The sequence below is a fragment of the Felis catus genome, chromosome D4 (genome assembly GCF_018350175.1).
Source record: "Felis catus isolate Fca126 chromosome D4, F.catus_Fca126_mat1.0, whole genome shotgun sequence".
Classification (NCBI taxonomy): domain Eukaryota; kingdom Metazoa; phylum Chordata; class Mammalia; order Carnivora; family Felidae; genus Felis; species Felis catus.
In genome coordinates, this window is record NC_058380.1 from 17,096,399 (window position 1) to 17,123,517 (window position 27,119).

General features: G+C 42.2%; 1 protein-coding gene across 1 annotated transcript in view; it reads left to right on the forward strand.

The window, feature by feature from the left end:
* OSTF1 (osteoclast stimulating factor 1) overlaps positions 1-23,297 on the forward strand; it is a 57,605-nt gene extending 34,308 nt beyond the window's left edge. The window contains exons 3-10 of the mRNA XM_003995417.6: positions 536-586; positions 3,741-3,804; positions 6,614-6,667; positions 9,295-9,402; positions 10,344-10,393; positions 14,259-14,337; positions 16,931-17,029; positions 22,702-23,297. Coding sequence (XP_003995466.1) covers positions 536-586; positions 3,741-3,804; positions 6,614-6,667; positions 9,295-9,402; positions 10,344-10,393; positions 14,259-14,337; positions 16,931-17,029; positions 22,702-22,760 — 564 coding nt within the window. The 3' untranslated portion in view covers positions 22,761-23,297. The remainder of the gene's footprint in view (positions 1-535; positions 587-3,740; positions 3,805-6,613; positions 6,668-9,294; positions 9,403-10,343; positions 10,394-14,258; positions 14,338-16,930; positions 17,030-22,701) is intronic.
* Positions 23,298-27,119: the final 3,822 nt, after the last annotated feature.

Sequence of the window (27,119 nt, forward strand, 5' to 3'; positions counted from 1 at the left end):
AAAATGTTCATTCTCTCTGAACATGAAGAGATAGGGTAATGGTTTTTGTCAAAATAAGCAGGTAGCAGATGTTGATCTGAAAGTGTTTAAGGATTGAAGCCTAATCATTTAGATGAGAGCCAAGCCTCTGGCTGGTTTTCATGGTTTTAAGTTCTAGACATGTATCCGTTTATGAAAAAATACATACCACCTTTTAGAACATTTACAAGGATGAAGTTTTATTAATATTCTATTTTGATACAAAAATGCCTTGCTTTCATTGTGGAAGAATATAAAAGATGTGTGCATAGGGAGGAATTCTTATATGTTGTATATGGAATTCTTGGAAGTTCCTCCCAGGAAAAATTCAGTTTTCTACACGTTTTAGTTTGTCAGTAGAGTATTGTTATGTGGTATGTGTGTGGACTTAAGTATATAAAAGCCACATTGTCTACAAGGCACATTAAGATTGGAAATTCATACAATTGTTATCATAATCATTGGATTCTAATTCATGAAAAATCACATGAAGTCACACTCTATTTTTTTCTTTCAGCCAGATGAATTGTACTTCGAGGAGGGTGATATTATCTACATTACTGACATGGTAAGTCTAGCTAATATTTTGTAATACCACATATCAACTAAAGATGCATAAGACTATTTTGTGTAGCTGTAATATTGTACATTATTTAAAGCTGTGTCTGTACAGAAATATATACACCTGAGTTTGTTCATTTTAGTACAATCTGTAATAATAGCATAAAATTGGAAGTAGCCTTTATGTCCACCACTTGGAAAATGGTTGAAAAAACTTCGGTATATCCACAGACAGAGTATTATGCAGCTATAAAAAATAATGAGGACTATCTCTAAATGCTATTATGGAGTACTTTAAGTGGAAAAAGACAAAGTAAAAAGATATGGATAGTATGCCTTATTTATCTAAGAGAGGTTATATGTATAACTATTTTCTTCAACTTAAAACAAAAAAATCAAAGGAGAAATCATAAAGTAAAAATTTAAAAATAGTTTCTTCTATGGCAGGGAAGGAAAAAAAGGGTAGAGGGAACATAGATGGAACCTATAGACTTTTAAGAAATCTCCTTGTTTTGGAGATCTGACTTTGGAGTGATGTACACTTTTGCATAGTTATAAAATTAAGTTAAATGGTGAAAAGCAAACCCTGAAATTTAAAAGCAGAGTGAATCAAATGAAGTTAATGATACGCAGGTAAATGGCATAATCACACAGAAAGAAGCTGTCCCAAGTCACATTAAACCTCAGCAGTTCGACTGAACATCCCCGGTCAGATCCCCGGGAAGGACAAAAAGGACTGGCAAGAAAAAACAGTTGTAAACTGTTTTCAGTCCTGATCTTGTTGCAGAAGCGGTGGCATTGCTATTCTGAGATCACTGCACGTACATTGTGGTTTAGAGCAAATGAGTCGTTAGGTCTGTGATACTGAAAATTGGGATTTTTCAGCCTGCAACAAAAGATACACACATGAAAGATCAACGAGGTTAAGTAAAAATCCTCTAGCTCTGCATTTGTATTGCAAGCATGTTGTATTTTATCTAAAATAAAATAAAAAATATGTCCTGCTCTGTCCTTTGAAAAGGCCTAGAAAAAAAAAAAAAAGACGAACCCAATAATAATGTATTATTTGCATTCAAAGGAAAAGGAACAAGGCTCTTTTGAGAAATAGCTATTATCAGGTTGGGGGCAGCAGAGGTACAAGATAATCCCAGAACTCTGCGTTATTAGGAAGCCAGGAAGCCTCCAAAGACAGAACTTTCTAGTTCCTAGAAAGACAGGAACTAAGTTGAAGAGGGTGTCACTAGTCAAAGGTGGGACAATTTGAGCAGTCAACCAGGACAACAGTCCCCAAGAATTGAAACGCATTTGTGATGTTTAAATTCACAAGCTCCTAATGATACTTCAGAAATCCCATCATCATAATTCTTCACCCCGAGGGGATGCTAGGGAACCAACTTTGTCTTCTGACAACTTCAGTTAAGGAAAATAATTAGCATTGATCTGCCTTTTCTCTGTGAACTTTGTCTCTGCGTAACCTGAAAGTTGATGAGGGAAAATTTTTCTTTAAAGAGAGATTCTAATTGTTTATTTTTTTTAATCTTATTTTATTTTTTAACATCTATTCATTTTTGAGAGACAGAGAGAGAGAGAGCATGAGCATGGGAAGGGCAGAGAGAGAGGGAGACACAGAATCTGAAACAGTCTCCAGGCTCTGAGCTGTCAGCACAGAGCCCGATGCGGGGCTCGAGCCCAGGAACCATGAGATTGTGACCTGAGCCGAAGTCAGGCACTTAACTGACTGAGCCACCCAGGCACCCTGATATCCTAACTGTTTAAATGAAAAAGGCATGATAGAATGTCACGGTTTTGCAACCCCTAGGAAATAATGAATCCAGCTAATGTATACCAGCAGCTAACTAACATTACAAAAAGAGAGACCACCAGACATTATTTGTCTCCTGGTGGAAGACATCAATACTACCTATGAGATAGTCTTGCCCAAAAAATTGAATCTAAATCTAATTAAACCTTTAGAACTAATGACCGATTTCTAGGCAATATGGGGAACAGAAGAACACATTTTTGATAACACAGGGATGCGATAGGTAAAATCTAGACTGTTTGAAACTCAGCAGAACAAATAAACTGGTTTCTGACTTCTTCAACAAGTGTATTATGAAGAAGTGAAAAAAAAAAATGGAGGGAGGGGCACCTGGGTGGCTCAGTTGGTTAAGCGTCCGACTGGCTCAGGTCATGATCTCTTGGTCCATGAGTTCAAGCCCCACATCTGGGTCTGTGCTGACAGCTCAGAGCCTGGAGCCTGCTTCAGATCCTGCTCCCTCTTTCTCTGCTCCTCCTCTGCTCATGCTCTCTGTCTTTCAAAAATAAATAAACGTTAAAAAAATTTAAAAAAAAATTTGTTTTAAAACTTGGAGGAGACTAAAAGAAAAGAGGCAAATCAATCAGTCGTATTGTATGGCCCTTATTTGGATTCCCAATTGTGAAAAACTGGATTCCAAACTGGAAATTTTGGGCCTTGATCTAGATATTTGATGGTAGTAAGAAATTATTGAAATAAATTTTAAGCTGTGATAATGTCTTTGGAAAAAAATCCTTATCTTTGAGGAATATGTACTGAAATATGTACAGATGATATAATGTCTACAGTTTGCTTCAAAATAATCTGAAGGAGAGGGAAGTTGTGGTGGAAATATATGGAATGATACTGGCCACGAGGAAATAATTTATGCAGTTGGGAGATGAGTGTATGTAAGCGTATTATACTGTTCTTTTTACTTTTTATAGGTGTGAGTTTTTCCAAAATAAAGTTTCCCAAAAAAGAAAGGTGAAATAAAGTGATCTTTAGAAAAAAAAAAAAAATCATGAAGCTTGGAGAAACTAGACTCTGGACAAAAAAATTCTATGGCTAGTTTAAACTAAATGTAATTCTGTTCTTCTCTTCCATATACTCTCTGATTTGTGCGATTGTTGAGGCTCTGCGATGAAGTGTATTGTGTTTGTTGCAGGCTTATGTGTGTATATTTGTACTTTAACGATAAGGGGAATGGACATCCATAAGTAGGGGTGAGGAAGCTTGGTCAGTGTGACGAGGACTGATGGACATTTTGTAGAGCAGGCGCACTCTGTGAGCCAAACAGTTTTAAAAGTGATTGACTGTAAACTGGATTTGGTGCCACTTAATTGAACTCTTCTTTCACTAGAGTGATACCAATTGGTGGAAAGGCACCTCCAAAGGCAAGACTGGACTAATCCCAAGCAACTATGGTAAGCAGGGCTGTGGTGGTTTTGCTTTGGGTATGCTCTTTGCACGTTCAGTTCTCTAGAGGGTTCCTGGGGCTTTCTGCTTGCTGCTGTGGCTGCAAAATCGGTGGAGTCATTGCCAACGTAGGATGTTTTCTACTCCGTGAACCTCTTGTCAATTAAATGGTAATGCACACTGGAGGTACTTGAACGGGATTCTTTGGCTTAAGAAAATGCATTGTAGCACTCTTGATAGAACCCAGGGTTTCCAAAGAAAGAAATGCTTGTGGCTCTCCCTTATTCAACTCTTAGAATATTTTTTTCTTTCTTTCTTTTTGCTTATTTATTTATTTATTTAATTTATTTATTGCTGTTAAACCACATCTCACGGATTTGTTTCTTAGCCTAGCCTTTTCTTTTGGGATGAAGTGACCCTGCCTTGTTAATTCACGTGTGGGGCAGTTATGTTCATTATCAGGTATCAAGGCAGTTGGAGGGGCTTGAGTAGTGAGATGTGGCCCCTGCCGTGAAGCTAATGACGTTTTGGGGTGATGAGGGGTTTGTGGGGTCCGGAACCAATGGCCAAGAAAGAATTCTTGAAGACGTCTTTGGTGCAAAAATGGTGATTTTATTAAAGCATGGAGACAGGTCCCATGGGCAGGAAGAGCTGTGCTAGGGTTGTGACGGGTAACTCCTTATATACCAGGTTGGGACAGGGTCAGGGATAGAGTAAGTCTCTAAGGAATTCTGGAAGCAACGTTTCTAGGACCTTGAGGGACTAGCTGTTGCTAGGGAAACACCGTTTATCACTGTTTAATAAAACCTCAGACACGAGTCCCTTCAGGTGCCTATTGGGGGCCATAAACTTGGAGCATGATTGCCAGCATATATCCTCGGGCAGTTGAGATAAAGGACTCACAGGATCCTCGAGGTTGGGACAATGTTCAGCTGAGGTTCTCTTTTGCTCCTAACAAAGTGTCATCATCAAGGCAGCTGAGCTCCCAGAGGGAGGTCACTCTCGGTCTCAAGGACTTGTCAGTAAGGGAATTCAATTTACCTTAGTTTCCCATGTCACCATGGCAAGCACTTAAACCCCTTTCCTTTGTCCTTGGGTAGCTGGGAGTGTCCAAAGAACATCACACAATCTCAGCTGGGGTGGGGGTGGGGGTTGCTAGCTTGTGCTTTGCCCCTTAGCCTGCCTCATGCCCCGTCATCAAAGCCACTTCTAGTTGGGAGAGGGACAAACAGACAAAAGTACTTATGTAGAAAACAGCAAAGTAAAGTAAAAAGAGCACAGGATTGGCAAACAGGATTTTAATCCTTTTTCTTCCACTTCTTAATAACAAGGGGCTTTGGTGAAGGCACTTAACTGCTGTCCCCGGGACTGTATAATGAGAGGTTTGATTTAAATCACTTCCCAAGGTTCCTTTGACTTCAGCATTCGATGAATCCCTAGATCAGTGGGGCTGGCATCAGGCAGCAGTTCTAAGCACTGGCAGAAGACTGAAAATTTCAAGGAAGGCACTGCAACGCCAGGGGAGCCAGGAGGGGACGAGGGGAAGGGGAGGGGAAGTGAGAGCTGAGGTTTGGGGCCCAACACAGGGACCCCACTTGCCCTGGTCTAAAGGGGATACCTGAGTGGCTCAGTTAGTTAAGCGTCTGACTTCGGCTCAGGTCATGATCTTGCGGTTCATGAGTTCAAGCCCTGTGTCAGGCTCAGTGCTGACAGCTTGGAGCCTGGAGCCTGCTTTGGATTCTGTGTCTCCTCCTCTCTCTGCCCCTCCCATGCTCATGCTCTGTCTCTCTCTGTTTCTCAATAATAAATAAACGTTAAAAAAAAAATTTAAAGGCGATACCGTTCTGGGTTAAAAAAGACTTGTGGGGCGTCTGGGTGGCTCAGTCGGTGAAGCGTCCGACTTCAGCTCAGGTCATGATCTTGTGGTTTGTAGGTTCGAGCCCCGCGTCTGGCTGTGTGCTGACAGCTCAGAGCCTGGAGCCTGCTTTGGATTCTGTGTCTCCCTCCCTCTCTGCGCATCCCCGACTCATGCTCTGTCTGTCAAAAATGAATGTTAAAAAAAAAAAGAAGCAGTTCTACATTCTTCTAACCTTTGAAATCCCCATTCTCCCTCCACCATGCACTCCACTTCAGCCAGGCATAGACACTGAGCATGTAGTTCTTCTGTTGCTTTGGATCCCCAGTGGCCAAGGGAGTGTCCGGGTACAGCTCTTTAGGGCGGGAGGGGGTGGGTCTGAAGTCTGTTTTGAACCACAGTCTTCAGGTGATCATACTCCTGCTTCCAGGACAACTGAGAACACACCTTCCTTAGAGGCAGGTAGGTGTGCCGATTGCCCTCGGTAAATAAAGGAGGCAAACTGTTTCCCCCTCCCGCGTGCCCCCCACATGCGCACACACGAGGGAAACAGTTATTTTCAGCCGTCTTCAAGTAGGGTGTTTTTACAGAATGTAAAATTGAACATCAGATGTTTTCTTTTGCCTGTTTGTGACTGCGTTTATTGCATCCTTGAGTATACTGGTATGCAGGCCACGGATCTGTTTGTTTTTGCTTCCAGTTAATTGCCGCGTTTGTTTTTGTTTATACTTCCTCTTAATTGCTGTGGTGTTGCCTTACTGCTTAGCTTTGCTTTCATTTCACAGATAATTCAGCTTCTTTTAAAGTGGGAAACATCGGTTTGCTTTTCTGCTACTTTTTCAATCCACATTGGAAGGGATGCTGTGTGGTGAGGGCCGTGGCTGGGGACTGCCAGGTGGCTTCCGTGAGTCATTTGGGCAGTGTGCTCACTGTTGGGTTTGCACTTTCTCTTTTCAATCTAGTGGCCGAGCAGGCAGAATCCATTGACAATCCATTGCACGAAGCTGCAAAAAGAGGTAGGTGTGATTGTTTTTCATTGGGATACGCAGTGCTGTGTACAGTAACACACACAGATCTTAATTATATGGTTTGATGACTTTTTTTTTTAATGTTGATTTATTTCTGAGAGAGAGAGAGAGAGAGAGAGAGAGCAAGCTCAAGTGGGGAACGGGCAGAGAGAGGGGGACAGAGGATCTGAAACAGGCTCTACACTGAGAGCAGAGAGCCCAATGTGAGGCTTGAATTCACAGCCTATGAGATGATGATCTGAGCCGAAGTTGGAGGGTTAACCTAACCGACTGAGCCACCAGGGTGCCCCAGTTTGACAAACGTGCACACCCATGTAACCAACACCCGGATCAAGAGCTAGAACATTTCTGTCATCTGAGAAAGTTCCAGTTAACCCCTGCCTCCCCCAGAGGCAGTCTCTGTTCCACTATCACCCTAGAAAGAGAAGTGATTTTAATTTTTTTTTTTTTTTTTTTTTTTTTTTTTAGTTTTCTTAAGTAATCTCTACATCCCAATGTGGGGCTCCAACTCACAACCCTGAGATCAAGAGTCACGTGCTCTACCAACTGAGCCAGCCCGGTGCCCCTGCGATTTTAATTTTTTTTTTTTTAATTTTTTTTTTCCAACGTTTATTTATTTTTGGGACAGACAGAGACAGAGCATGAATGGGGGAGGGGCAGAGAGAGAGGGAGACACAGAATCGGAAACAGGCTCCAGGCTCTGAGCCATCAGCCCAGAGCCTGACGCGGGGCTCGAACTCACGGACCGTGAGATCGTGACCTGGCTGAAGTCGGACGCTTAACCGACTGCGCCACCCAGGCGCCCCTTAATTTTTAATTTTTAATTAAAAATGTCAGCCACCAAACACTTCTGAGTACTTTATGTACCCCGCGCTCAGTGGTAAGCTGAAAGGCATGGTCTGTGACGCCCAGAGCTCAGAGTCCGGCAGGAGAGAGATGTGTGTAACAGATCGTTATAAGATGGTGTCAGAAGCACAGCAGTGGAAGTTATGTTTGAGTTAAACAGGCTGTAGAGGCCAGCATGAGTCACTGGAGGGCAGTGGGGTGGAGGCTTCCTGGGGATAAAGCATTTAGGAGGGTATTGGTATAGGACAAGTGTGTGGGGTAAGGATGGAGTTGGGGAGGGACAGAGCAACAGGGGTGGGCCTCGTTTGGGGGGCTCTATCTTGTTTTTCTTCTTTAAATTTTTTTTAATGTTTATATTTGAGAAGGAGAGAGAGAGAGCACATGAGCTGGGGAAGTGCAGAGAGAGAGAGAGAGAGAGAGAGAGAGAGAAAGAGAGAGCGAGAAGATGAAGGGGGAGGGGCAGAGAGCGAGGGAGACACAGAATCTGAAGCAGGGTCTAGGCTCTGAGCTGTCAGCACAGAGCCTGATGTGGGGCTTCAGCTTATAAACTGTGAGATCATGACCTGAGCCGAAATCGAGTTGGATGCTTAACTGACTGAGCCACCCAGGAGCCCCTAAATAACTGGAATTTAAATAAAAACTTGAAGGGAGAAAGAAAGAAAGAAAGAAAGAAAGAAAGAAAGAAAGAAAGAAAGAGAGAGAGAGAGAGAGAGAGAGAGAGAGAGAGGGAGGGAGGGAGGGAGGGAGGGAGGGAGGGAGGGAGGGAGGGAGGGAAAGAAAGAAAGAAAGAAAGAAAGAAAGAAAGAAAGAAAGAAAGAAAGAAAGAAAGAAAGAAAGAAAAAATTATTTGTAAGTTAGATATTTAGGACATTAGCCAAAGGATTTTAAATTAATAGTTAAATTTTAACATATGAGAGCAGCAACTTTGAGTAGGTTATTTAGCATTTGTTTTCTTATTTTCTTATAAGAACTGATTTTAAGATGCATTTCATATGAATTTGAGTATTATCTACTTGTTCTTAGGTTTGACTGTTTTTTTCCCCCAAGTTCCAGGATTTCACGAAGCAAAAAATTACATGTAGGTAGCTTTTACAGAGTAAGACTACCATAAGTAGACTCATGTAGGCAACTCCTCCCATTAACCTACCATTAAAAATTGTTGTTGTACAATCTATCAAGCTTATTCGTTACTTCATCAGTTTCATACACACTGTTTAGTGTATGTGTACCAACCCATGTATACCATCAATTGAATGTTTGTGTCCCCTGAAAATTCACATGTCGAAACTCAACCCCAATGTGGCGGTATTTGGAGGTAGGGACTTCGGCAGGTGGTTAGGTTATGAGGGCTCTGCCCTCATGAAGGGAGCTGGTAGAGACCCCAGAAGAACTCTCTCACTCTGTTCTTTCTGTTGAAGGGGTGGAAAGACAGCGTCTATGAACCAGGAAGTAGGCTCTTACCAGACACTGAATCTGCTGGCGCCTTGATTCTGGGCTTCCCAGAACTGTGACAAATAATTCGTGTCCCTTAAGCCATTCCTACTCTACCTCCCCTCACCACCCCCTCCCCACCGCAAATTGTTGTTAAGGCTTTTCATTAATATGTTGGGAGTGAAAATGTACCATAATGAATGCATTACTGAGGAGGTCTTAATTTCAGATTTGCTGACTAAATCCATTCTAGGTGGAAATGTATGGAGGATGAAATGGATTTCAAAGCAAAACAAAACCCTCTTTCTTGTGCTTTTATAAACGTAAAACTTTTTCAGGTAACTTGAGCTGGTTAAGAGAGTGTTTGGACAACCGAGTCGGTGTGAATGGCTTAGACAAAGCTGGAAGCACTGCCCTGTACTGGGCCTGCCACGGGGGCCACAAAGGTACTATGTTCTGTTCATTACCGTCGATGTCCATGCTGCTGAAAATGTGCTTCAGGTGGGGGAGCGGGGTTTACAGAAATGAAACAAAAATTATGCTTTTCACATCCTGTAGAAGATCGGCCAAAACCTTGCTCTGGGAGGTCTGGAAAACAGTAGGTAGGATGCTCACTGCATGGACCTCTCTCACTTGAAAGAGTGGGAACTTCCTTTCCTCTCTTGAGCTTGGAGAGGTTACAGGAAAACCATAGTCATGTCAACACAAACCCCACTATCTAATCTGACAGAAGAAAGGGGCAGAAGTGACTACTCTGCCTGCTGCTCTAGCTTAGCTTTTCCCAAGACATGTTTTCATGGTTTACATGAATGTTTAATGTATGCTGTTACATTCAGGGCAAGGACAGCATTTGTGTCAGTTAGTGGTTGAGTGGGCAGCCTTCTCAGTTGCAACCAGTAATACAACAAATGGAATTTCTAGATCTGTTTCAGCCTGACCCCAAATCTGCCACATCCACTCTCTTTCCCCCTCTCCCTACAACACACACACAAAATAAATACGACAGCAGTGAGAAAGAGCACCCAACAAACTAAACAGCATAGCCAGAGGACAGTTCGTGGCTCTTCCCCAAAAGAAGCCGATCTCATTTTAGCTAACAAACGCAGATTCGTTAAATGACTATAAAGTGTCATGGTGAATGTAGAGATATTTCTATAATAGTTGCCATGTGAAAAATGCAAAAGCCAAATTATTGGAACACAGTTTTTCCTTAGATAATTCTACTTTTTAGGTTCTTAAGTCTTGTATTTACGTAAATTTTAACAAATTTGTTGCAAGGATTTTTTTGAAGATTCTTCTAAAGAATCAATCCTCTTTTTAAAATGATTATGCCTAGTCTTGTCAGCCTTTTCCTTTGCACTCTTGAAAAATACCTTTTCTATTTCAGATATAGTGGAGATGCTGTTTACTCAACCAAACATTGAACTGAACCAACAGGTAAGATCGCTTATGCGGAAGTTGGTGGTCACTTAACACACCTGCCTTGTTCTCGTGGTGTGGCTTATGGGCATGGAAAGTCCTCTCTTTGTGCCTTGAACGGACCTTTTCCCATTTATTATCTTTCATACAGTTTTTAATCCAAGTAGTAGAAGTGCATCATTAAAAATGCACCGTTGTACCGAAGTCCAAATTGTATAAAGCCCAAAACACCTACCATGTTCCTTCTCATATGTCACTCTCTCAGCGTTTAGCTCTTAACTCTTGCCTTCATGTTAGTAAGGAAGATGCTTATGGGGCTGTCCCCTAAGTCATCATCTTCATAAATATTTCAGTGCCCCATCTGAAGGTTGAAGCTCATCAGCTGCCCCAACTCTGATCTGCCAGTGCCCACCCTTTGTTCCTCTGGTCTGCCCCACGTATCATATCATAGTTTTTGGTTATATTACTCTATGATGCTTACAAGTATTATGGCTATTTAAATGTTTAAATACTGCTCGCTGCTTGTATAACTTTTGTTTCTGTACTTCTTGACCTTTATTTTGCTGAGAATTTTTTTTTGGAGGTTTATTTATCTTGAGACAGAGAGAAAGCATGAGTCGGGGAGGGGCAGAGAGAGAGAGGAGAGAGTGAGACTCCGAAGTAGGCTCTACCCTGTCCGTGCAGAGCCCAGTGCAGGGATCAAACTCAGGTGGCATGAAATCATGACCTAAGTTGGACACTTAACCGATTGAGCCACCCAGGAGCCCCTCGCTGGTTTTTGGTTTTTGTATCTCATTAAGATTCCCACACTGTTTAACGTTCTCTTGATGTACTTTCTTTTTTCTCCCTGGAATGGTACTTCCCGAAGCCCTCATCCTCGATCCCTGCTCTGAGCGTCTCTTTACTGTCGCCTTTCTCCCGGGGTGTGTCTTCACTTTTCTGGATTCCGTGTTTTCCTCCTTTTGTTGAAGAACATCCTTGAAGATTCCTAAGAAAGGGGACCTAGGGATTGATTATTTGGCTGACAGAATTCTAGGTTGAAAATGATTTTCGTCAGAATTTCGCAGGCAAGGCTCTATGGTATTCCGGTTTTTAGGATTGCTCTTGAGAAGTTTGATGCCATTTTGATTCCCATTCTTTTGTGTGTGATCTGCTTTTTTGTTGCTTAGAATCATTACCCTGTCCTTGATGTTCTAAAATTTCTTAATATGCTTCAGCGTGTTTCTTCCCAGTAAAGGTGTTGGACTCTCTCAGCCTGAAAGGGTCTACTGTTTCTTTTCTAGTTTTTATTGACCATTGTCTTTATTCTTTGGTTCTGGAATGCCCACCAGTAGTTAGGTTGGACCTCTTGTTGAGTCTCCAGTTATTTTAGTTTTTCTCAGAGATTTTTTACCTTTTTTTTTAAGTTTATGTGTTTATTTTGAGAGAGAGAGAGAGAAAGAGAAACTGAGAAAGAGTATGCAGGGGAGGGGCACAGAGAGAGGGAGAGATTGAGAATCCCAAGAAGGCTCTGTGCTGTCAGCGTGGAGCCCTACTCGGGCCTCGAACTCACCAACCATGAGATCACGACTGGAGCAGAAATCAAGACTTAACCAACTGAGCCACCCAGGCACCCCAAGATTTTCTTAGCTTTATGTTTTATTTTGGTTACCTTTTTAATTCCTCAATGTCCTAGGTTTTCTATTGCTATGTGACAAATAACCCACAAGCTTAGCTGCTTAAAACAACACGCATTTACCTTATACGTTCTGTAAGCCAGAATTCTGGGCATGGCAGAGCTGGGCTCTCTGCTCAGGGTCTCACGGGCCAGAGTCACGGTATTGGCCAGAAGCAGGTTCTCATCTGGAGCTCAGATCTCATTGCAGGTTCGTTCGGGTTGCCGGCGGGATTGAGTTTCTTGCACCTGCAGTGCTCTGGACCTCAGCTTTCAGAGATCACCCCTCTCCGTTGACATTTCACAACATGGCTGTTTGCTTTCTTCCTTAAGGTCACTAGGAGATTGTGTTTCTGAAGCTATACCTTTGGGAAAGGGCCCGTCTGCCTGTCATGCCCACCCAGTATAATCTCTCTTTTGATGAACTCAATGTCAACTGATTAGAAACTGCATTATGGGAGTGATATCCTATTATATTCATTAGTCTCATACATACTTGAGGGGGAGGAATATTACAGGGGGTGGATCCCCTGGGGGCGGGGATCTTGGGCAGCATCTTAGAATTTTGTCTACTTATAAGCTCTTTTACTCTCATGATTGCTTTCTTTTTTAAATGTTTCTTCTTTTTACTTATTTTTGGCGGGTGGGGGGACAGAGGATCTGAAGCAGGCTCTGTACTGACAGCAGAGAGCCTGACGCGGGGCTCACATTCATGAATGGCCAAGTCATAACTTGAGCTGAAGTCAGACGCTTAACTGACTGAGCCACCCAGGTGCCCTGCTGATTATTGCTTTTATTTATTTATTTTTTTTAATTTTTTTTTTCAACGTTTATTTATTTTTGGGACAGAGAGAGACAGAGCATGAACGGGGGAGGGGCAGAGAGAGAGGGAGACACAGAATCGGAAACAGGCTCCAGGCTCTGAGCCATCAGCCCAGAGCCCGACGCAGGGCTCGAACTCACGGACCGCGAGATCGTGACCTGGCTGAAGTCGGACGCTTAACCGACTGCGCCACCCAGGCGCCCCTGATTATTGCTTTCAAATAGCTTCTTTTCTTGTTGCATGATGCTGCATATCATGTTGTATCTTGACTATATTAATTACAGCTTTTTAAAACCTTTCCTGCCATTCGCTGTACTGTGTCTTTTCCCTCTGAGATCCATTCGTTTTGTTTTAATCTTCTCTCAAATATGAGAGGCTTTCCTCAAATACCTAGTATCTTCGTGTCTCCAGTCATGTTTAAGGGTGACTGGAAGTTCTGCATGCACATGGGGCTTACTGGCTGTGGGCTTCTCTGTAGGGTGAGGTGGAAAGGTCCTGGCTGTTGTGCTGGGTTATCCCCAGATGTCAGCGTGAGTATGCTCTCCCCCTCCACATGCGGGGCTATTCACCTCCACCGGAGGGTTGTCCTCCAGCTCTCTGCCTGCAGGTGCTAGGCTGTATACACTGGGGCAGCAGGGTAGGTAAAGGCAGCTGGGAGAGGAGTCTTACCGCTCAATTTGTAGGTGTCTCAGCTCACCCACCACTTTTAGTTCCTGGCCTTATTGCCACCTTCCCTTGCACCCGAGTCCCCTGAGCTTGGAAGCTACCTGGTTCATTTTTCGACAGGGTCATCCTGCCATCCGCGCTGGGTCACCTGGCAGCAAGGAGAGAGGAAGGTGATCTAATTACTTTTTTTTTTTAATGTTTATTTATTTTGAGAGAGAGTGCGCGAGCTGGGGAAGAGCCGAGAGAGATGGAAGAGAGAGAATCCCAAGCAGGCTCCCCACTGTCAGCACCGAGCCCGACATGGGGCTCGGTCGCACGAACCAGGAGATCATGACCTGAGCCCAAATCAAGAGTCAGATGCTTAACCGACTGACTCACCCAGGCGCCCCTGATTATTTCTATAAACACTTTCACCCAGTACTCTTGTGTCCAGTCCCGTGCCTCACGCTCGTTTCAGTGTCTCCGGGCATCGCCAGGGCCTGATTTCTTGCCAGGTTTGCAGGGGCAGGTCTGCTTGCTCCCTCCTGGTGTTTCCCTCTGCTCTGCCACGTCCGTTTCTCCTCTTTCATCCATCCCCTCCCCCCAAATGACTTTTCTCTCATCCCTTGAGTCTCCTTTCTCTCTTGGGAACTTTATATGACTTTATAACTTGTTCTCACTTTGAGTTTGCTTGGAGTAAACCTGAATTCGACCCACCGTCTCTTTTTAAAATGCTGCTTTCTCTTTTTAAATCACCATAGAACAAGTTGGGAGACACAGCTTTGCACGCCGCTGCCTGGAAAGGTTATGCAGATATTGTCCACTTGCTTCTGGAAAAAGGTAAAGCATGTGCCCCATCTGTCTGGCCTTTGCTCACCCTGGAAAAACAGGCTGTGTTCAATTACATTATTTGAAACAGTAGGAAGAATCATAGGCTCCGTATTTTGAAACTGGGATTTTAACCTCTACTCTGTCTGTATCACAGAGTTGTTACAATAAGACGAAGTTACAGTAGTGATTCGTGTTAAATTTTTCGTTTTATGTTAAAAGCTTGGTAAGCTTTAAAATTACATATATTGCTTTTCGTAGGAGTTTATTGTATATTTCTGTGGGATTAAAGGGTCCTTGGAGAAAGGCGTGTGTATGTGCACCCGTGCAGAGAAGATGCTATCTCAGAAAGCTGTAGGGGAAAGGTGCTGAGGCCTCTGTTCACAAGGAAAGTCCTGACAGATAAAGAATGCTGTGGCTGTAATGTCCTGCTTTGATCTGAGCAGGTGCTACAAGTACGGGGAAGATGAAGATACCTCGATTCCCTATTTTTATACAAGTCAGAGGGGACAGTGAAATTATGAACTGACCATCCATCCATCCATCCATCCATCCATCCATCCATCCGTCCATCCCATAAATATTAATCCTTACAGAGGGCCAGGCATATCTCCCCGTCCTGTGTCCTGGTCCAGAAGCTATAATATAAGATGCTTGAATCCCAAGGTGTCTTATGGATGCATGTTCATTAGGGATCCTCACAGCAATGTTGTGGGATATAGAGAGGACATGTTATTGATTTAAAGGACATTGGTGATGTACATCTCTCAGGTACAAAAGATCAGACAGCATGAGGTGCCCCCTAAGGGTTATGCTGAGAACTGGGCTGTCTGTGCTGGCTGCCACTAACCACACAGGCCCCTGAGCCCATGAAATGAGCATGGTCTGGACCAAGATGTACTCTAAGTGTAACAGGCACATCAAATTTCAAAGACTTAGGGAAAAAAAAAAAGACGTAAAGTATCACAATAACTTTTATATCGGTTATATGATAAAGAGGTAACATTTTGGATCTACTGTGTTAAATAAGACATGTCATTAAAACGATTTCCACCTTTTGAAAATGTGGCCGCTAGAAAATTTAAAATGACACATGTGGCTCACATCGTATTTCTCTTGGGTAGCACTCGTTGAGAGGGACCCAGGAAATGGTCGTTTCTTCTCTTGCCTTGCTGGCTCCGAACATTTCCTGTCCTGAAAGAAATCATGTATATGGGTTCTAAAGTGCAATTTAACGTAAGATATGATCAGTCACAGAGCTCTTAACCCTCCGGAATTTATCCCCGTGGCCCAATAAGCGAATGAGGTTTCTATAGACCCTTAGCTGTGGGCAGATCTAAGTCTCATGAGAGAGATTTTTAGACACGGTCGCCATATTCCTAATTAAACAAACCATGCTTTCTTGACTCAGTATTTTTGTCCCTTTGAGTTTCATTACACTTATTTTTTTGTTTCCTGAAGAGGATGAGATTACAAGCAAAATGGCTCTCTCCTGTACTGTGGCAGAAAGTATAAATTGGTAAAGCCTTCTTGGACAGCGATCGGACAGTAGCTAGCAGAATTAAAAATATACATAGACTTATATCCCAGCATCACTTCTGGGAAGCCATACTTCAGAAAGCTGGTGTTCAAGGAGATTTACAGCAATATTGTTTGTGGTAAAGGAACAGCCTAAGTGTCCCTCGATAGGGGAAGAAGAGAGTTATTAAATAAATATTGGAATGCCCACAAAATTGAATACTTACAAATGTTTACATGGATTGAGCTATGTGTACTACTGAGGAATGAGTACCATTATATATTGCTAAGTAAAAAAAAATCAAGTTACAGACTGTTACATGTGGTGTGATTTTACGTATATATGCATAGATGTCTGTGAGTGCATTCCTGCACCTGAGGGAGGTGAGGACTGATACCCACTTGCTGGGAATGGATTCCCCCAGACAAACTGGAAGATGGGGCAGGGAGGGGTTAGTCAGGGGACGAAACGGGACGTATGCTTTTGTTCAGCACACTTCTGCATTTGTGAAGTTTTGGCAACGAAAATATACCCACGAATTCTGATGTAATTTTTATCACCACGAAGACCCGGACAAAACGCAAGCAGAAGATGTGCTGTGGGAACAATGGATTGCCTCTAGGTTTTATGGTGTTACTCTTCTGCTAATTTGCACAAGAGTATACTTGGCAGATATGAAATACTAATCCCGGCAGGCACCACCCACACGGGCTTCTCTCAAGAAGCAAACGGTATGTTAAACTAATCTCCAAAAACTCGTGCCAAGACACATTGGAGTCCAACTGACTCAAGAGGTACCTTGGGGATAGTGAAGTCCCCCCTGAAAAGTCACATGCAGCAGTCTGAGGATTTGAAAGGAAAGGCTCTATTTTAATTGTGCCTAATTATTTGGGGCGCAGCAGCAAGCGCCCTGATTTCAAGATGCCAAACGTGCTTTGACTGTTTTGAAAAAGCTTACTTCAGGGCCAGAATGGTTCTCTAGTCAGTTTGGCCAAAAGTGATTCGTCTTGGTGGGAAGAAGAGTCTGTAGTCCGCTACTACAGATTCTTCAAAAACACCTGACTTGCTTTTCTTGTGTTGGGGAAGGTGCAAGAACAGACTTGAGAAACAACGAGAAGAAGCTGGCCCTGGACATGGCCACCAACGCGGCCTGTGCGTCTCTCCTGAAAAAGAAACAGGGAACAGGTATTTGCCTTCGATCCTTCTTTCTCCTCTGACGCCATCATGACTAAGATTTACCATCTTAGAATTGGGGAAACGTTTTCTTGGTAAACTCTTCATGTGGTTCTGAAGTCAGATTTTATATCCTGGGTCTCATTTGGAACGTGCAACATTGAAGAATGCCTTCATGCAAGCAAATCGAAGAGACTTTGCCTTTTAGTATTTTTTGTGTGTTTCCTTTGTTCCTTGCAATCAGGTCGTAATCACTTGCTTTCCAGTAGAGCCCTTATCAGAGAACCATGGTTCCGGATATGGTTTTACAAGTGGTTGTCTCTAAATATTTATTTTTCAATTAAGCACTGAAGAGCTCCATGATTATATTTTATCTCTGTTTTAAACGAGAGGATCAGTAAACTACGATCAGAATTATTCTGGTCTTGATAACCAATTTGATGTTTGTTTACAGACCGTGGGGTGGTTTTTAAAGGTAAAGTTTAGGTATACATTCTTCGAGATAAAAATATCTATTGGCGTGGGAGATGGAGTTGGAAAAAAAAAAAGAAAGGTCCTTGTGGTTATTTTGAAAAGGTGTTAAAGAAAAGGTGTGAAACACGCTTGCATTGTTCATGATTACTATTCAGAGACTGGCTGTTTATTGGACTTCTCTGTACATAATGTACTGAATGCTTCCCCCTGAAAGAAATGCTGGGGGGTGGTGTGCCTTACCCCTCCTTCTCATTTTCCTCTCCTGTCTCTCCCTTTCGTCCACCATCAGCCTCCCGGCCCCTGAGGAACCCCGAGGGAGAAAAAAGAAAAATACAAGATGTTTTGGCTGGAGGGGACATTCAATCTTTTTTTTCCCCCCCCTCACTTCTCAAGCCTTCCTCTACCTTTATCTCGTGTTTGGCACTTTCATACCACTTTGGAGTATAAGCCAATGATCGATACATCTTGTCCACCGTTTTCTAGAATGGAACTAGTATAATGGAGAACTCGCTTTTCATGTCTTTAGTGAGCATTGGTACTCATCATTCCAACTCTTTTTAGTATTGCTTTTTAGAGTCTAAAGTTTAGCCTGGTCCATGTTGGTGGAGAGTCACCAAAACAACTTCTGAGACATTTCTAGTGTAGAGGCTGAGTACATTTTTGTTTCTACTTTAATCTGAGGACGTTGTCACCCTCCGGGCTTGTGGAGTGAGGCCCTGATTTGTTTTCCTATATGAATCACATTCCCATTCGTTTTGGAACCCTTGGAAAGCTTCTCTCTTCCTTAAGTCCCCTTTGTTTTATGAGAAGAGGTGGCGTTACCTTGTCCCATATCCCTGTTCCCGCGGAAGCAACAAAATACAGTCAGACCTCTGGTTTCCTGCTTTAGTTAATCAAAAATAGCAAACAGTCCTCCTTTCTTCATGACTTGCCAAGGGAGCTTCCCAGAATGATCCTCCTTGCCCATCACCAAATTCCCGTCATAGCCCTCCTCACGAGTCTGCTGTTCCTTTTGTTCTTTACTCCAGATATGTCTTTGTTTCAGTTTCTTACTTCTTTTAACTTCAGTTCAGATGTAGTGTAAACCACTAAGCGGCTTGGGTTTCTTAATTATGTCAGCCGTGTGAATGCTCACTGGCAGAGCTGGTGTTTCTTTAAAGTAATTACTCATGCATAGATGGATCGAGGCTCTGCTAAGTGAGCGGGAAAGTATGTACCAGCTGCGTGGTGCTCCCCAGCTACATTTTGATTGAGAAGTGTATATGCAGCCATGTAGGAGAGATGCTTTTACTTGGCACGGACCTCTTCCTTCCTGCTGCCTTGGTTGGGTCAGGAAGTAGGACTATGGCCCAACTTCCTTTTTCTGCCACTGACTTCCTGTTGTTCTGTGGGTACCTTCAGAATGTCCTGAGCGAGGAGTAAGGTTTCTTAGGAGCTGAAGGTTATCAGAGCCCCATGTACACTATGAGCTTGATCACGATAGGCAAGGAGAATGCCACACTTGCTCAGACCCCAGAGAGCTGCACCCAGAAGCCTCCATCTGGGCACCCAGAGCTGGGAAGGCACATCTGCTCTTTTTCCCTCACCCTTCTGCAGTCTTTGTAGAACAGGGCTGGGAGGTAGGTCTCCTCTGCTCTGTTCACACTAAGTGTCTTTGGTCTACTTTCCTAAATGTGTAATGATTAGATAATGGACTCATCGATGAGGTAATCTTAGGGCTTGACACAGAAGCAAGAAATGAATTTTCATATTTCAGTTTTCACGTTACCTTTTTCTTTTCTTTTTTCTCGCTTCATTACCTCAATCGTCCAGTGAAAAGTCTGAATTTGTCTTGTGATCTTAGTTGGAGTAAGAGTTGAATATTGGGCCATATAGCTAATTGCCAGCACGAACTCTACACTGGGAAAAGTATATTCTGATGTTGTTTTCCAGTTTTAAAAGCACATCTTGGAATTTTTTTTTTTTTTTAAGAGAGAGAGTGCACTAGCAGGGGAGAGGGGCAGAGGGAGAGAGAGCGAGAGAGACAGAAACTCTCAGGCAGCCTCCACACTCAGCATGAAGCTGACATGGGGCTCGATCCCACAACCCTGGGATCATGACCTGAGCCGAAATCAAGAGTCAGATGCTCAATTGACTGGGCCACCCAGGCACCCCTTATCTTGGATTTTTTTAATGAGAAAAAACAAGTCACATTTTGTAGTTACCATGAAGGGTAACTTTGGGACATGTGTGTAGGGCCAGGGTTCATCCCCACCTTGAGGAGTCAACACTAAATTCTTTTTCCAGTTTTTACAAATTGGGGTATAATTTATATTAAGTAAAGTATATAAATCCTAAGTTTACATCTTGATTTTTTTTAAACTGTGCTTACACCTATTTGCCACAACCCGGATCAAGGTAGAGAACATTTTCCATACCCTGAAAACCCCTCTACGTCCTCCTCTTCTCTCACCACAGCCTAGTTTTGCCTGTGCTTGAACCTGATATAAATGGAATTAAACAGTATGTACTTTCTTGTGTCTAGTTCTTTTCACTTAATGCTATGCCTGTGAGATTTATCCAGGTTACTGTGTCTGTCTTTCCACCCTTTATGGTTTGTTTGTTTGACTGTCTGTCGTAAGTGCTAGTACTTGGTTTGGAATGTGCAAATTCAGGTCAGTGACATTGAGGAGAGATGGAAGTCAGCTAGGGGGAACGGGGAAGCATGGTTAGGAGTTACATTACCATGATGGTCACGGCCCAAGATGGGCTATGAAGAGACGGAGCTCCTCAGCACTTGGCCATGTGAGAAGATTCCAGAGAAACTGTGCCTGGGAGCAATCCAAAAAAGGAAGGAAGGAGAAGGAATTTATTTTCCTGGCTCGTTCCTGTCTCTTGATTTCCATTCAGTAAGAGTTTGCAGCATGGCGAGCCTTCTTCTCTTGCTAACAGGAGAAACGAGGTTGAAATAAAGCGCCGAGGTAACCGTTGGAGGCCCAAGACTACCTCAGTGGGCAACACGTAAGACTGTAGGAGCAAAGCAGAGTAGGAAAGAGCCTTGCTATGGTCTTTTTGTCTGTGGCTTAAGAAGACAAAAAGTTTACAGCCAGTCCTGAAGTTGTACGTGTACGTGGGATAGAACAAAGTATCCTCCCAGGTCTCCAGAACTTCTCATAAGGAGGATGGAGATGAATGCAGACAAGCTGGAGATTTCTAGTAGTTTGGAAGCTGGTGTGAAATTATTCAAGGCTGCCTCTGTTCTGTTTATATCCACTTCTTTGAATCCGAATCTTTCCTTCTCGTATACGTTTCTACCTCCCTTGTACCAACTCTCCCTTGTCCCTTTCTTTTTTCTCTATAATTATTTTCCTAAATTTGTAAAGATAATGACTGAGCAAAGCTACATTATCACTAGCAGACCTAAAATTAATAATTCCTTCATATCTTCAAGTATCTTGTCACTGTCCAGATTCACCATTTTTTCCCATACATGTTTGTTTCTGCTTTGTTGACTGACTTATCTGTTTCTTTATTTACAGTTTAAGTCAGGGTCTAAATAAGGTCAGGTTCTGATTGGTAGATACATCTCCTAAATCATTGTTTCCTTTCTTTCTCCTCTCCCCCTCTTCGTTTAGCCTGGCTATTTATTTATTAAAGAAGCAGGGTCAGTTTTCCTGAATTTCTCAGTCTAGGCATTGCATAAATGCATTCTCAGGGTGTTTGACAGGTTCCTCTTTCCTCTGTAATCTTGTCACTTGGTGTTAGATCTAAAGGTTCCTCTGTATTTTTGTCATTTGGTGTTAGATCTAGAGGTTTGATTAGATTCTACATTTTATGTGTCTGTGAAAGGGTATATGGAAGAATGCTTCATGAAGAAAGCTGTGTTCTTTCATCAGAGGCACGTATTATCTGTCTGTCACTCATCCTGTGATGTTAGCATTCATTGATGATCGTTGTCTAGATCCATTAGTTCACTAACAGTTGTGAAATGGCCATATTCTAGTTCTGTCACTCCTGTCTCAGTTATCAGCTGGAACATTCTATAAAAAAAATTGCCCTTCATCCATGGTTTGATGACTCCAAGGAATAGTTTGTGTAGTAGGAGAAGAATAAAGGCTTGATTTTCGTCCTTTATTTGGGAGTCTTCAAAATAATGTGCTGGTTCCTTCTCATTCTCCAAAGAGGACTAGTGGCTTCTCTGTGATGTGCGTTGAAATATTTGCTGTGTTTCAATCCATTATATTTAGTATCCCTATTGATAGCTCCTCTTTGGCTAGTGGAGGCCTCTTCGGGTTAGATCGTGAACCTTTGACGCTCTCTTTGACAGCATCCTTGTTTTCGGTATGACAAGAGGTACACTTTCTGCCCCAGACTTGGAATCAGTCATTTCTCCAATGAGCACGGGAAGGTAGTATTTAGAGACCATGATAACATACACTTGTTGAGCTCTGACGGTGGTTAGGCTCGAGTTTCAGTTTGCCCCCAGAAATTATACCCCGTGTAACCTGTTGCTTATAGGCATTTAAATAGACAACCGAATAGGTGACCATTTAAAGATGAGATGTCTTCGTTTTGACCCCTGCTCAAGCTTGATGTCACGTATGGTAGTGTTCGGCTCTTTCTGTTTAAAATTTCTGGGTTTTTTTTTTTTATTTCATTCTTTTACCTCTGAGCATACTTTATTTATCCGTGCTTTTTTAAAATTATTTTTTTTTTATTTATCCGTGCTTTTAGAGATGAAACCGAAGCTTCTGTGTTTTCATTCTGCTTCTTTTCCTTTTTTTCCCCCCTCATTAGTTACCTTTCTACCCAGTGATCTTGCCTTCAAGTAAGGCTGCAGGCTGTCGACTGACCGAGGCCACATGTGGCACTTGTCATTGGGAGAGGGGGTTGGACGAGTGGAGGGGCGTCCGGTGTGTTCCGTGCCGGTCACGGTGCACGTGGCTGGTTGCATTTTGTGCAAGGTAGATTAATGGTACCTGCGGCCTACGGGCTTTACTTTTCTGCGTGTCCAAGGAACGAGGGGACAGCTGCGTTTGTCAGCCTCTGGGACAGCAGACACTGAACAGTCAGGCAGGAAAGCAAAAGTTGAAAAAGATCCTCAGGGGTGGTACAGTCCCCGGGCCTGAGGAAAGATTACGATCCCTTGAGGTATCAGGAGCTTTGAAAGTGCAAACCAAATGTGAGCAATCTGTAATTTGCCCGTTTTGCCTTCCCGCCATTCCTTTTAGATGCTGTTCGAACATTAAGCAATGCCGAGGAGTATCTTGATGACGAAGACTCAGATTAATTCCCTTCTGGAGCTTTGAGATCTAAAACTTGTGTTCCTTTTGCCATTCCAAAACCCTCGTCTTTGCCAGAAGAGTGTTGGTAACCGGTTTTTGGTTTTTGGTTTTTTTTGGTTTGGGTTTTTTTGTTTTTGTTTTTTGTTTTTGTTTTTTGAAGTCTATATGAACATGGAAGTCTTGCACTGTGTTTGAGTAGAACATGTAAATGGGTAGGTTCTCACCTTCAGTTTGCCAATAAGTGACTGGATATTTTGCTGTATAAAGTACATTTTTGTTCACCAGAGTAGAAGAAGAAGAGATTATTTCTATTTATCAAGCTAAAGGAATTTTAAGAATTTTTTTCTTTAAAAAAAAAGATCAGTTCTTTTTTGTTTTTTTTGTTTTGTTTTGTTTTTTTAGTTAAAGTTCTTTACCTCAAGGATTAAAATATTTTGAGTGGGTTTTTCAAGGGGAAAAATGCTTGTTATAGTAATGAACCAAAAGACTTAACAGAAAATCGTCAGCTATTCTGACAAAAATAAACATTTGAAGAGACTGGATTCCTTTTGTCTGTTTTTTGTGGTATCACTCTTTGCCGGTAAATAAAGCTTTTTACATTTATATTTAGGTGAAGGCTGATTTTATCTTTTAAGTTGTATTTTATATTTATTAGCACAAAGGAATCACAATAGCCAAATTTCTTTTCAGCTCTGTATATTGGATTTGATTAGAGTCCGTAATCATTAAGATATATTTATAATGAAATACATAATGTTAGTCATCGTTACTTTTAGTTTATCTCTAAGGTTACACTTAGTATGAAGAAATTCAGCAACTCATTACAGTCTGCTGAAGGTCTGAAAATGAAAAAAATTGATTTCCTTATCATACAAGACGCCATGGTTTTCTGTAATGGAGTAGCCAGGAGCCATGAAATTTTTTTTACTTTGATAGCATTTGTTTTCCCAGAGCATGGCTCGAGCTCATAAAAACTCAGCTTCTTTTGCTAAAACATCAATTTATATTGCAGGGAGCCCTCTGTACTACTGAAAGACACTTGATTTGAGATTCTAATTTTGTATCAAGGTAGCGATGACATTAAGAATGACATGGCCGTTGGCATTTGCCTAGGTTCCAGGCCCTGGGTCCAGAAGTGTATTTTGCAAGAAGACTTTGATGCTAATTTCAAAAAACACATTGGTGAAGAGAAGGAAATGTTTGAAAAAGGAAGTGGGTTAGCTCAGGAAATGAATAACTGCTACTGTGAGAGTTTTCTATCTGTGACTGTTTGGTTTTTTTCTCTCTGTGGGTGCCTTGAGGAAGAGTATCCTGAGAAGCCTGTTTGAGGTCTTTCTAATACCCCAACCAAATTTCAATAGAAAGAAATCTGTATAAGTAGTGAAAGCACAAAATCTGAAAATTAATGAAAAAGGTATTTTATCCTCAAAATAAATGTTTACTAAATTTGAGTTAAACAGTTGTATTTCTTCATAAGCATAAACTTGAAGATATGAAATCCTTGTTGAAATTACATCTGTTCCCCCAGAACCTTTAGGGGTTCATTCTTTAAAATGGGGCTTGTCCGGCTTTGGGGGGGGGCACCTGGCTGGCTCAGTCGGTGGAGTGTGCAACTCTTGATCTCAGGGTTGTGAGTTCGAGCCCCATGTTGAGTGTAGAGATTGCTTACAAATAAAATCTTTGAAATGAAATGATTAAAATAAAATACAGGGTTCGTGCCTTAACAAAAAGTTTTTGGAAATCTCTCATTTTTTGTTCTTGTATACTTTGGGCCTGGAGTAATTAGGATAGATGCCAGTTAAACACTTTTAATTTTTTAACATGGGCAGAGGTAATACAGATTGCATGAATATAGATAATTTTGGGGGAACTGCTCTGTGCTTGATGTAGGCATACTATTTATGTATTGAAGGAAAAGAATAGTGAGTACCTTCACTGTCATTACTTTTAACATTATTGACCTTATAAAGATTTTAGAAAGTTGGCCAACCAGAGTTTTGTGGGGGTGCGGGTCAGACTTAGGTATATGCGATGCGTTTCTGGTGAAACAAAGAAGGACAATGCAGTTAGCTGTAGTTGAGACTTCATAAGAAAACATACTTTTCCTTCTTGTTTATTCAGCCTAGCCGATCTGAGCTTTTTCAGAGACTGTTTAATGCTGAACTCAGCAACAAAACTCAGTTCTAAGAACTTGTCACCACTCTGATGCTGTGCAGAGAAGAGCTTTGATTATGTTCTGGAAATGACTTTGGAGGTTTTGCTGTAACATGAGCTTTTTGACAGTCCCTGTGGCCTGAACTCCTCCCCAGCCTGTTGCACGCGTTAGATAGAGAATGTCTTCCAGCCCTTGGGTCCGTGAAGTGTATCAGCTTTAGGCCCAGTAGCCTCACGCAGAGAACGGTTTTTATCAATTTCCCATTTTAGTTTCCTTTCTGGGACTGGTCTGTGGCAAATTATCTGTTGTTGAGCTGCCATGCATTACATTTGTCAATTTCCGTATTTCTCTGGTGAGCCCTCCCCATTGTCTTATTTTTTTTCAATAGAGTGTCCGTGTTGTCACCCAAAAGGGAATAAATGTTAAGCAAAGCAGGAGTGATCTTATTTTTTCTTAATCTTAAAAACCCAATTGGAAACAATGCTGAAAATGAAATCTCAGATGATTTTAGGTAGAAGAAAATAAAATTTGCCTATATGAGCTTTCTTCGTAAGTGTTCTTTATTGTGTGGAATTTCTGATTTACTGCTGTTTCTTCTTAGCCTGAACCCTGTACTTCTCATTTGTGTGAATGATGATTTCTTTTCTGATAAGCTACATGGAGCCTAACATTTACATCAGCCTTTCCCTGTTGGCTTTGATTTTGTGCTCGTTCTCCTGAATTTTATGCTGTATATACGTCTGTAACAGCAATACATAGATAGCCATACATTGTCCAGCCAAACTTCAAAGTGCCTGATTACTGAAAGTTGAGGTTTTGGTGGGAGAAGTATTGCAAAAGATTCTATTCTCCCTATTTGAGCTGAAAACACAACTTTGGTGAAGTTTTCTGAAGTGAAGGAAAAAAATCGCAGGCCACAAATTCATGGTTGCTTTCTCCTCATTTCTTAATAACAAGCCTTTACATCTGCCCGTCCCTTGAAATGACATAAGATTAAATAAAACTACCATTTATTAAATGCCTACCCTGCCGGTTTCTGTGCCAGGCAGTTTCGTAGACGTGATGTCATTTGATCTTTGCAGCAACCCCGGGCGGTGAACATTAATGCCCCTGTCTTTACAGAAAAGCTGAGGTTTGAAGAAGCTAAGTAACTAGCTCAAGGTCACACTGCTTGAAGGTGGAAGTGCAGGTCTGGCTGACTCCTGAGCTAATGCACCTGCAGCCTATTGCATCTGGCAGATGATGCCATTCATAGTTGGCCAGAAAAATAATGCAGAAACAAACCAGTCCCTTGATGTTACATCAAGCCCTGGATGTCACATCTAATGAATTCAGCATATCTGCTAATTTACCTAAATGTGTTATTTAAACCAACCCTAAGTGCTTTTTTCAAAAAATGTTTATTTTTGAGGGGCGCCTGGGTGGCTCAGTCGGTTGAGTGTCCGACTTCAGCTCAGGTCATGATTTCACATTCCGTGAGTTAGAGCCCCGCGTCGGGCTCTGTGCTGACAGCTCAGAGCCTGGAGCCTGCTTCGGATTCTGTGCCTCCCTCTCTCTCTGCCCCTCCCCTGCTCATGCTCTGTCTCTGTCTCAAAAATAAATAAAAACATTAAAAAATTTTTTTAAAATACAAAAAATAAAAAATGTTTACTTTTGAGAGCGAGCAAGAGGAGGGGAGGGGCAGAGTGAGAGGGAGACACAGAATCCGAAGCAGGCTCCAGGCTCTGTCTGACCTGTCAGCACAGAGCCCGATGCAGGGCTCAAACTCAGGAACCATGAGATCATGACCTAAACCAAAGTCGGATCCTCAACCAACTGACCCACCCAGGCGCCCCAACTATGTTTATGATTTTTTGACTACTCATATAGTACCTTATACAATTGGAATCATAGAGTACTTGTCTTTTTTATGATTGGCTTATTTGTAGAAATGTCTTTTTTTTTCTAGTTTATTTTGAGAGAGAGAGAGAGAGCAGGGGAATGGCAGAGAGAGAGGGAGAGAGCTGTCAGCACAGAGCCTAACATGGGGCTCCATCCTACGAACCGTGAGATCAGGACCTGAGCCGAAACCAAGAGTCAGACGCTCAACCGACTGAGCCACCCAGGCGCTCCCCACTTTTTTTTTTTAATAAAAGATTTTCCCTTTGCTCCCCTCAGAAAACTTTTGGCAATACTTTTTAATTCCCAGTACCCTGAAGAAGTATTTAAT